Source organism: Idiotropiscis lumnitzeri, chromosome 1 (assembly GCF_059441095.1).
Source record: "Idiotropiscis lumnitzeri isolate Australia: NSW breed Sydney's pygmy pipehorse chromosome 1, RoL_Ilum_1.0, whole genome shotgun sequence".
Lineage (NCBI taxonomy): Eukaryota > Metazoa > Chordata > Actinopteri > Syngnathiformes > Syngnathidae > Idiotropiscis > Idiotropiscis lumnitzeri.
In genome coordinates, this window is record NC_142391.1 from 19302474 (window position 1) to 19314182 (window position 11709).

The following is an 11709-nucleotide window of genomic DNA, read 5'->3' on the forward strand; positions in this document are numbered from 1 at the left end:
GGACGATGCTGTAAAATAAATGAATGCGGCTTTAACCAAATTCAGTTTTGTTTGGGGAACTTTGAGCAGTAAACCGTCACTTGAACGTTTTCAGCACTAATGTTGTTTTGCTGTTAATTTTTAGGCACCAGAGTCCTTTGCACCGAAAACAAAATCACCGTATCTAGTTATTTTTGGATTGTTGTACGTCTTAGGAATTGCGCGGTGCGATGTAAAGTTGGGCCATTGAAAAATGGCCACCCCCCCTTCACCAACATTTAAATTGCCGTTGCTTGCTTTAGAGAAATCTGCTCCTTATGCTTGACACACACACGCGCACAAAATAATCATTTCTTTGGAGTGTTGACGCGAGAGCGCGCTTCAGAAGGAGCGCGCGTGCACGACTCAGTCAGCCAGAAGAGCGCGCACAGTCACAGCTGGAGAGCGATTAAAGCCAGCTTCACATCGGTAAGGAATATTTGATTGCCTTTTCTCCCTCACTCAAGGTAAGTTAAATCTAACATGGGTATAGTTCTGCCTTTTCTGTTACTGTTGTCTGTTTCATATTTGAATAATTGTTGCGTGGGTGAGGGTCAGGCATTTTTAAAAAGAAAGCCAACGATACCTGCTGGTTCAATAAACTGCACATGGTTGGAAATATGTACTGGTGGTGTGGTTACCATCCTCACAGCCAGCTGCACCATTAATTTGATCAGAACAATCGCATTAGAATGAATAAATAGGACTGTTTCAAATATACAGTACTCTTCATCCCTTCCTGTGTTGGATGATTTCCCAGGCCCGAGACAATTTATCCACAGCGTCCCCCAAAATACAATGGAGATGCAGATGCTGCAGGGAAGGTTTACTCTGAAAGATACTTAGGAATGATTTTCCTTCATTTACATTAATTACATTCAGATTTCATTGTCAGGGGTCAAAAGTCAATAGCTTTTCGCGAGTCGCTTTTGAGGGTCGCTGAATGTAGTTGTGGCTTTTTAGTTCATAGAAGACTATACTTTAAATTGCCTTCCATGTAAGATGCGCCAACCCACGACATTAACGTTCGATTAACTGTACTGAGACAAAAACAAGAGCTTGCCGAACCAAATGTCATCATTTATTTCTACGGGCTCCAAAAAGTGACATGAATCTTTTTGCATTGGTTCCATTTTTGTAGCCACTGCTGGTCCCAAGCCGGGATAAAAATGGGTGAGTTGCATCAGGAAGGGCATCTGGTGTAAAACGAGCGCCAAACATGTCATGCGAATGCCTCACTGCGATAACCCCTGTCACGGAAATGCTAAAAGTCACTTCTTCATCTTGTGGAATTTGGCTAAATGCAGGATCCTAAACTGGATGGAACCATTTCAAATTTGACAATCTTCATCTGAGATTGTTTGATTGTTCCTTGTAGTTTCAATTTTGAGGAGGATCACTGCTCAAGTTCACCTCAGCATCCCTGCCAATGTTGACGTCTTCATCGCAATGATGCATTCATTTGTATGCTTGTTGGCTCACGCATGGATGAGGACGGTCCGTTCCAGATGAAATGACCAAATGAAAAAGGACAACACATGAATGCCTGTTATTCCCAAGTGCTTTCCGGCTGCGCCAAAATATCTGCGATCCTGACGAAAATTGAATTCAGTGGCACTCCAATGATTCGTGTACTAGCAAAAGGCAGCTTTAAAGCCGCTTTCATTGATTGTTTTCTTCGCTTTGGACCAAAGGCTGATTACTTCTAATGCAAAGCACCTTGAAAGAGTCCCCTTCTTGTCCATTTGCAGTACTTCCTACACAATATTATTAGCAGAGTCGAGATTATTATTGTTAACGAAAACAAACAAAATAGCCTGAACTCAAATTGGGCAGATATTTTCATAAACAATATGAAATAAGAGTGTTGTGAAAAATAATAATAACTGAAACCACTTCTTAAGTTTACAAAAGTAACTATAATTAGATCGAAAATGCTGCTTTTAGCCGGCTAATTTACTTCTCAAATCTGCTTCCCTTATTATGGGCTTATCCATCTTCTTCTTTCTTCTTCGCCATAAACGTTCCCAATGGTATGCACAATTGATTTTGGAATTTTTTTGTGATGAAATTTATGACAATTGGCCACGCCCCCTTTTGGACCTCGGCTTGTTATTGTTATTGTTTAATAAGTTTACATTTGAACTCTTGTCCACTTCAACCTGTCAAAGCATAAAAGTGTTTTGCACAATAGTTTGGGTTCATTGACATGAAACATGAGCTCATGTGATCACCAGCACAAAAATAAAAAATAACATGCCAATTGATTATCACCTTAAACGGGCTGAAGCGGACAAAAGCAAGAATGTGCACACCAACCCTGACTGGCTATATTTCGTACATTTAGCTACGCTAAAGTCGTGTCAATTCTCAGGAAGCGGACGGCGGCTGACAGCGGCATGGAACTTTAGAGGAGAGTTTGCATTGACTCTTGCGAAACGTGGGGAGAGTGGAGGGGGCGTGGCCATATTCCTCCTTAAATGTATCTGTTTTACAAGTCGTCACTTTTTTTCTAATTTCTCGAAAATTAATATAAAAGAATATGATGACTAATTTCAGTTTCCTGATCAAAAAATATATCAACTGATAGTGAAATCCATCTTGACTGGACAGATACTTTAAGTTTTAATAAAAACACTTAATAATATTATTGAAGGTAATTTGAGCAAATATGTTATTTCAGGCGTATCAGTTTGTCGCTCACTCTCAAAAAGGTTGTTACTTTTACTTCCTTGACTAACAGAAAGAGTAGAAAACAATCAAAGGCGTTTACACAAACACATATGACAATTACTCTTAAACATCTTCCATCCATCCAGGAGGGCAGTGAATGTTCTGGAGCCGACAGTCTACTCACCGATGACTTTGGGCCAGAGGCGGGCTACACCCTAGACTGGAATTATTTAATAACAAAAAACAGTCCCACAACAGTTAACCACTTATAAATCAACAAATTAAAGCTTCATCGATTTAATTTTTTTTTTTTACATTTAAATCCTTGTTCTTCCTTTTATATGCGATTTAAATGATTAAATTAATTGAATTTAAAAATTCAATCAAGGAAAGAAAAGTTTAATGACATTCTTGAGACTTTCAAATTAATTGGCATTGAGTGTTAGAATTTGAAAAATCATATCCTTAAAATGTTTATTAATAGATGTTGCAAAAAAAAAGCAAACCCCTTTGATGCCGAAGCACCAATCTAACAAACATTGACGTCAGAAACAACATCGACGTGCGACATACTGGGGCCAAAACGTGCAATTTAATTTGAAATGAAAATTTTTCGCCGATGGGTGGAGCTGTCAAATCATGGACAAATGCAATCTATCAAACTCTATCGACCGCATCTCATAAGTACAGTGAGGAAACATTTTGCAAAAATCTGTAACGTTTTATCACCAACAATAAATCAACTACACGAGGAATAATACATAGAATGTACAATAATTAACTCATTCACTACCAGCAGAGTAAAAAAAAAAAAAGGGTTTTGACGTCTTTATCCGTCAATGGCAGTGAATGTGTTAAGACAACAGCTGAATACCACAAATCTCCCTCGTCATACTCATGTTGTCCAACAAATAAATGACAGTGCCGCTGATGTGATTTTCTTTCTTTCCTCTAGGGCGGCAGCATGGAAATTTAGCAACCTTGCAAAAGAAGAAAACAAAATGAAGATGGGTTTAGGCCTCATATAAGCTTAGCCCATTGTTGAGTGCTCTAATAGACAAGAGTATTTATTTGTGTGTGGGTGTAAAAGGCCGAACCTTCTGCTGAAGTCGATGTAGAAAGAGGACGCTATGTTGGTTCATTATGCTTGAGGAGGGCATTATGAACTGCACCGTCAGCCATGAAATCCACCAGTACCTCTTCTGCTTTGTGTATATCTTCGTACTACTGGTAAGTGTGTGCCTCTAATAAATATTTACTTGGTACTCACATATTTCAGAAATTACACTGTTAAGAGGACAGAATGTTTTCAGATTGGACATTCATGTTCCTGTCAACATTATGGGGCACTTCAGTTAAAAGTTGCCATAGTCTCACTGCGTGTGTGTGCGTGTGCGTGGTTGTTTAATCAATTAGTAAGTCAGCCTAGTGGTTGAGAGTCTACGACAGATGAAACGGTACGAAAAAAAATCTAAATACAAATCCAGTGGTGCCTTAAGATACGAGACAATTTTTCTTTTTTTTCTTTGACTTGAGATACCTGAACAGCGAGAATTCCCTTTTTCCTCCAAAAAATGAACGAGTGGACACAAAGACTGCTGTTGTGGTATTCTCCATGGATTCATCTTCTTTGCTGTTTATGTCAAACATGCTATGTGCTAAGGCGTCTGCGTGTGAATTCCAAACCCACCCGACCACCCACCCATAGTTGTGCCGTGCGGTCGGGGAGGGAGGGGGGGGTGCAAATTATTTTTAAGATGATAATGAGAATTTGTTTGCTTAATTTATTTCTACACTGATTTTCAGTTTGTACCAAAATGTCATAATTCCGAATGAAATACGATAACATCCACCACAAGCGTCAGCGTAGCTCAGAAGTCTGCCTGCATCTTGTCTAAATCCACCGAAACCGTCACCTTTTGGTCACCACATTGCCAGATGCGCAGGGGGCATGTAATCCAAATATGTCGGAGCGGCTAACAAGATGTGGCACATTCTACCAATTTCACAAATAGACTCAACTTTTTAAAAAACCCTTCCCATCCTCTGTCCAAAAATGGCCGTCCGTCTGAGCTGAATGGACGGACTGTTCCGACCACAGGACGAAATGCCCGATCTCTGGTAATTAGCTTGCTCGGTTGATAAGTGGGAGCTGATATTGTATAGTTTTAAAACCGCAGTTTTCTTGAAAAATAAGACATAGAGCCTTTGACCAGACTTTAGCTAAAAAAAAAAAAAAAAAAGAAAAAAAGGTTCAGGTGTTCATTCCTTAGTAAACACTCCGCACTCTCTGTCAACTTTTCTTTGACATTGCTGCAGATGAGCTCTGTGCTAACAGAGTGAGAACAGGAAGTTGTTCGAAGCGCCACAAAATCAAATGTTGATAGGCTGTCATTACAAGTCTAAGTCAAATGCGTCTCAAGTGACATCTTCTATACCGCCTATCCTGTGCAGGGTTTGCTGAATCCTATCCCAGCTGACTGCAAAAGGCTGACTACACCCTGAACTGGTCGCCATCCAGTTGCAGGGCACACAAAGGCACCGTCGCTGAGAACAAAACCGATCCCACGCTTCCCGCTCACGTGTCAGGCGAGTGTACCACTACACTATCAAAGTGTCAAAGTCAAATAAATGCAATAAATCAAGAATTCGCTTCAAACTTGATTTCTGTACCGTTAGATGAATAAAAAGACCAACGGGCCACTTTTATTATTATTATGCTGAAAACACTGTTGTAAGTGTGCATTTCAGGCTAGCATCCCAGTATGGAGAAATAAGAACCTATCAAAAAACAAACGTCACTTTTTGCATTGACCATTCAGAGTAGCAAATCCGTATTGTGAAAAAAAAAAAAAAAAGAAATCAGAAAATAATAATGTGAAAACACCACATAGGAATCAACAGAGCTGGGGCGGAACAGTCCTCCCCTCCAGCCAGCTGGACAGCCATTTTTTGGGCGGGGCCGAGGGGGTTGACAAATTTTCAAAAAGGGTTGGACTACCAAAGACCGGAGGTGGATTTTAGTCCTGCCCACGAATCGGCCTTCGTGCGTGTGATGAACCGACTTGCGAAATGGGCAAACGACAAAAATTGCCACGACCAACTGTTTGTGAGACAGCGGTGTGCAACACTGCGGCCGGAAGGCGGCGCACTGACCGGCAGAAAAGGTGCTCAGCTCTGAAAATTAATGTATTTGCGTACAATTATTATTATAAACATTATCCACTCCTAAATAATGCTCGCCCTAACTCTGGCGTCCCTTTGCTGGCTCCCTGTCCATTTTTGAATTCTTTTTTTAAGATACAATTACTTGTTTTTAAATGTTTAAATTGTCTCGCCCCACCTTACCCCTCTGAGCTCCTCCACCCTGACACACCTGCCCGATGCCTCAGGTCTGCGGACCAGACGCTAATAGATGTAGCGAGGACTAAGCGACCGCTCCCTTTGGAATGCCTTCCTGCTAAACGTTAGGCAAGAGCCCCCCCCCGTACTTGCCATCTTTAAAACTCGTCTTAAAACTCATTTTTATTATTTGGCGGTTGTCTTGAAGTGCTCTCTAAATACAGTTGAGCTCGAGCGGAAATCGCGATCTTGGTACCAATGCAAGCCTCAATGCTCCTGTTTGGGAATTTGGTTCATCTCTGCGCCATGCCGTACCGAGGGCATGCACCTGTGACATGCGCCTGGAGCACGTGACAATTTGGTGGCTGAAAGGAGACTAAAGTTTACGTCTGCTGGAACCACGTCTATTTATGCATATGCCAAGAACGATATCTCTGCTAATCTATTACTACCGTCGTCTGGTAAATATATCTGATCATTAAAGCGTTGTTAAGAAAACAAATCTACCGGTGGCTAAATATATTAGCAGAGCATTTTGTCGTTTGATGGAAAAGGTAGAGTATATCAGATGTTATCAGCACTAGGAATCACATGTGTCTTCCTATTTTAGGTGGGTGTTCCCGCCAACTTGTACTCTCTATACCATGCGGTACTGCAGCTGAAGCAAAAGAATGAACTGGGGGTTTATTTGATAAACCTCACCGTGTCGGATCTATTATACCTGGCATCATTACCGCTCTGGCTCCAGTACTTTTTTCAGGTAAACTAAACGCAACTATTCACCGTCGCATACAGTGCCTGTAATAAAGAGTTACCACCCTTCATTTTTTCAACATCTTTCAAAATTCTACCTAAAAAAAAACAAGTTGCACATCCATCCATTTTGTTTTTGGGGCAGCCACAGCCCAGCCACTTTGTCCAACTCTGGACAGCCGAGACGGTCTTTTTAACGTGTCCTGAGTCATGTAGACACCTCACCAGCACCGAACATTCAGATTCAGCTCCAGCCACCCTGCAAACAAAACTGACTCGAGCACTTTAGCCATTCCACCCCGCAGCCCTTCTCAACCAATTGCTCACTTTGTGCAAAAAATTCTAATAAGGGCTAAAGGAAACTATGTCATGTTTGACTTCATGGCTTGGTTTGTGCTTTACGATGAGGTTCTAACTATTGGACCGTCTACAAACAGAATACAGGCAATCGGGTGGACTCCAATGGGGTTGTTGGAAATCGGAAATCGGATTCACCTGAGCTTGATTTTTAGTGTCAAGTCAAAGGACATAGATACATGTTATATTTCAGTTAATATTTATTTATTTTTCAAAATTGAAAACATTTCAAAGTATGCCCCCCCCCTCTCTTTTCCATTATTGGGTATTTTTGAAGAGGTGGCAAAAAAGGTGCTTCGACTCAACGAGCATGTAAACAAGCTCTTTCACTTCCTGGACTTGGATTTGCCTCCTCTGGTATTGTGGGTTGAATTTTGAGGGAAAAGATAATATAATCGATTTTGGTGCACAGCTGTTCATAGGAAGCTGACGGCTGGTAAATACGATTTTTTTTTTTGTATGTGTATTATTGTATTTCTGTCTGTGATAAACATGCCAAAAAACATGGCATTCGTATAAAGCAAACGCTAACCCCCAAATCCACTTCCAGTTTAGTCATACCTCCTCCATGTTATTTTGTATGTAATATTTTTGTTTCATGTTCATGCTTTGTTGTTACAGGATGATGATTGGCATCACAGAGAATGGTTGTGTCAGTTGTGTGGCTTTCTTCTTTATGAGAACATCTACATCAGCATTGGCTTCCTATGCTGTATAAGTCTGGATCGCTACCTGGCAGTCGTTCACCCTTTGAGGTTATCTTAATAAATGACTTGGAAGAGTTACCGTAATTTATTGAGAACAAAAATTAATGACTATTAAAATAACAATGTATGCTATTTCTCTATTATCCTCATACTGCTGCCGACCTCAATTTCACCATTAAAAGGAATGTTTGCCATGCTTCAAGTGTAAAAGTGTCTCGTTCCTCTGCAGGTTCATCTCCCTCCGCTCTATAAACTCAGCCTGTCTTTTTAGTGCCATCATCTGGTTTAAGGAGATTGCGGTTGGCGTGGTTTTCTTTCGCCATAAAGAGCTGAGCAAAAATACCAACAACCAATCAGTGTGCTTTGAGCACTACCCCATGCAGCCGTGGGAGTATCCAATCAACTACTACCGCTTCACGGTTGGTTTCATGTTCCCGTTGGCCATCTTGCTGGTAGGAACACAATTTCGATCATTATTTATATTAACAAGCACTTCATGTGAGTCGGGACTGAGCTCCCTTTTTCCTGCAATCTGCACATCTTCGGCTGCTGCTGAAAATGCCTATTCGTGTTGGTTTTTTTTTTTCTTAAAGGGGAAGTCAAGCGCAACATTTTCTTGACAACAATATGTTCTATGTGACTACACTAGTCCAATCGTGGCATTCTGATTAAGATTGTGTTTGTGAAATACGAGTAAAGCAACAAAATCCAACCATTTTTTTACATTTTGTACCTTTCTGTCTACTGAAAACACTGGCGGGTCGTGCATTTCACACCTGGGCCTTCAGTGAAGTCCTACTTAGTCCGACTTGAATAAATCCCCCTCATATTACCATCATTTATGACACCGTGGCTGGACAACTAATACACAGCAAGACACTTACACACTACTGTTGGACGACCTAGCTTCTCTTGAAAGGTCCGTCTTGAAAAAGGTCTCGCAAGTGCCAGGATGGCCGAGTGGTCTAAGGCGCCGCGTTCAGGACCCTGTCTCCCCAGGAGGCCTGGGTTCGAATCTCGAATTTCCCCATTGTGGGACTAATAAAGGGAATATATCTGCAATTAAATCCACACTTTTCCCTTCTTTGGCCATTGTAGTTTAAAAAAAGCAAGAATATTTTTGAATGTCACCAGTTACAACTTCCGGGTATGTTGATTCCGCATAGCGCTGCCCCCTCACTAGTGAATGTCCAATCACAAGATGCGTTTATCACCTGCAATGTGAGGCCAGCGTGAAGGCTCACTGTCACCAACTCGTGATCTGATTGGCCTGCACAACTGTCTATCACCTGTAAAAGCCCCCTTGAGACACAAAACAGTCGCCCGCACGATTGCATCTGAAGGCCTCGGACGAATAGTGCGTGCTACTTGTATTATGAACTCTGCCTGGCAACACGACCTAGCTCAATTCTGATTGGATAAAAAGTCTAAAAAAACAACTCTAGGATATAATATGACATCAATGTGAAAAATATGATCATGATTTCTTGATTATGTTAGGCCAGCAGAGAAGGCCTTGAGGGCCCTGACCGTCCTCCACTGACTGAAAATGAGATTGCAGTTGCTTAGGGCTCAGATACGTCCAATCTCGGCTCACCTGTTTTCTGAAGCTGAGCCAAGATTTTATTACTAAGGAGCTCGCAATTATGACGAATAGCCACTGGTGAAATAATGGCACTCGGTACTCGTATAATGGAGGGGGACCAACTATAACAGAGATCTTGAAACAAAGAATCCAAGTCAGAGATTACATTTAATTGAATAACTGAAGTAGGTATGTTGGAAGAAAAAAAAGTTAATTAGATTTGATTGCTGTACCATTGTCATTCCTGTTTGTTGTGAACACCATCAACTTTTCCAAAAGTCAGTGAGTTGAAAATAATAATTCCCAACAGTTTTTAGAAGAGCAAATGCAACGACTGCTAATATTCTGCCCTAGATTTTTGGTTTGCAGATCAGCTACCTGTGCGTGCTTCGTGCTGTGGGCCGAAGTGCCGGTACGCAGCCAGATCAGAAGACCAGAATCCGACAATTAGTTAGCAGCACCATCCTCATCTTCCTCATATGCTTCTCCCCTTACCACGTCTTTCTGCTCGTTCGCACTGTGCTCGAGCGAGACTGCAACTTTATAACAGGTATGCTTTTTTGTTTTTTTCCGGCGAAGTGACGGTTTGACTTTCTAAAGCTGTTGTGTCACCTCATCTGTTCTGTGTTCTAATTCCCTAAAGGGATTTTCAACTATTACCACCTCGCGCTGTTGTTGACCTCCTTCAACTGTGTGGCTGATCCCGCTCTCTACTGTTTTGTCAGCGAAAGTGCTCGCCGAGGACTTTCCCGTGCTATTTTTCGACCTGCGACGAGAGTTCTCTGTTGCTGCCTTGGTAACCGCACTGCCAGTCCCACCATCTCTGGCACAGAGTCCCACGAGGTTCCCACTGACGAGAACAGCGCCCACAGGCCTGTGATTATGCTCGATCACATTGGCAAGAACGGCAGAAATACAATTTTAATCACAATGGATGATAAAAAAATGATCATACCGTTAACGTTACATAATACCGGTCATGGAAAGACTGGCATGGAGGAGAGCCAGAAGACAGAACGGGAAAAGGACCCTGTGATGTGAATTGGCTGAAGGGATCCGAAGAGGAAGTGGGAGGGGGCCGACCTCAGGACGCCATAGCGCTGCAGCATGGGAGTGACCACTGCTGATGCTTCTGTGTTACTTTTTTTTTTATTTTGTTTGGGGGGCGGGGGGCATCTCAGTTGCTCCGACAACCTCAACCAATTTAACAGTACTTGCTATATTTCATGGGAAGATACTCAAATCTCTAAATCAAAGCCACACACACCAAGAGACTTTCAGTTTGCACTTCCTTGATTAGAACATAGAAGTGGCTTTCAACTCTTGTCACCCTGGGACCATCTGCGATCGTCCTGTTGTTGCAGAGTCGCCACCTTTTTCATAGAAGTTAAAATCCCAAAAGATTTTTTTGGGGGTGTTTGAAAAACACCTGTGAAAATACACGTACGTATGTTGCATGTTTTAAATGCAGTTTCAAATGACTTTAATATAATAATAATGAATAAGTGAAGTGAATAATATAACATTTTGTGAAGCCTACCCAATATTGTAGCTTCTATGTGGAAACTTGGTACAAAGTACTGTTTTAAAAATAAAAAAGTATATAAAAAAATCTGAATACAAACCCACGGAATGTTTTAGCAGTTGTCTGAGACCCACTTTTGGGTCCCAAAACCTTCAGAATTAGGGCAATAGACTATTACAGTTAGTTTTATAGAAGTGTGACATTCCCAAGGCTGATCACAACAACAATAACAACAATAACAATGTGACATATCAATTTGTTTGCATTTGTATTCGCTCTTCGTCCATGCCACGGCAAAATTCGTTTTCTTAATGTTTGTTTGTTAACTTTGATCAATGTTTGTTTTCAACATTTTGGTTTATCCTACATCCTTGTTTGCCTTGTTAGTTTTCCTTTGAAATAAAACACATTTTATTCAGACCTCTCCCTGCCTCGCTTCCCTGCATTCGGGTCCTCCTCCATTCCAGTACTTGACAACATCTGAATTTCAAAACTAAATTGAATCAGTAAAAACATTATTGAAAAGACATGGACTATCACTTCAGATGAATGATTTATGCTCAGTCACTTGTAGGCCTTTGATTTATTTGATTTATTTATTTTTTTACAAGTTTTTGCCTTTGACGGAAGTCCACCATTTCAATTAACAGGTGCTTACAGTAGCGGCTTCATCCGTCTTTTTTTTTTTTTTGCAATATGCTGTACACTGACACCCTAAAACTTCTGTTAGCAAAATAAATGTAGGTGCA

General features: G+C 41.1%; 1 protein-coding gene across 3 annotated transcripts; it reads left to right on the top strand.

The window, feature by feature from the left end:
* Window positions 1-263: 263 nt before the first annotated feature.
* gpr68 (G protein-coupled receptor 68) lies at window positions 264-10735 on the top strand. 3 transcript variants are annotated; one of them, XM_088314163.1, is made up of 7 exons: window positions 264-447; window positions 3647-3921; window positions 6644-6793; window positions 7765-7898; window positions 8080-8302; window positions 9790-9985; window positions 10079-10735. In XM_088314163.1, the coding sequence occupies exons 2-7, from the start codon at window positions 3835-3837 to the stop codon at window positions 10474-10476; spliced, it is 1188 nt and encodes a 395-aa protein (XP_088170289.1). In that variant the 5' UTR covers window positions 264-447; window positions 3647-3834; the 3' UTR covers window positions 10477-10735. The 3 variants fall into 3 exon arrangements, with proteins under 3 accessions (XP_088170289.1, XP_088170347.1, XP_088170352.1); XM_088314221.1 differs by having other exon boundaries at window positions 9805-9985; XM_088314226.1 differs by having other exon boundaries at window positions 10161-10453.
* Window positions 10736-11709: the final 974 nt, after the last annotated feature.

What these genes read in the sequence shown, in the direction of transcription:
- gpr68 (XM_088314163.1), top strand. Translation starts at nt 3,835, where the DNA reads ATGCTTGAGGAGGGCATTATGAACTGCACCGTCAGCCATGAAATCCAC. An exon ending in GGCTCCAGTACTTTTTTCAG is followed by an intron (nt 6,794 to 7,764) that starts GTAAACTAAACG and finishes TTGTTGTTACAG; the next exon opens with GATGATGATTGGCATCACAG. An exon ending in TCCCGTTGGCCATCTTGCTG is followed by an intron (nt 8,303 to 9,789) that starts GTAGGAACACAA and finishes ATTCTGCCCTAG; the next exon opens with ATTTTTGGTTTGCAGATCAG.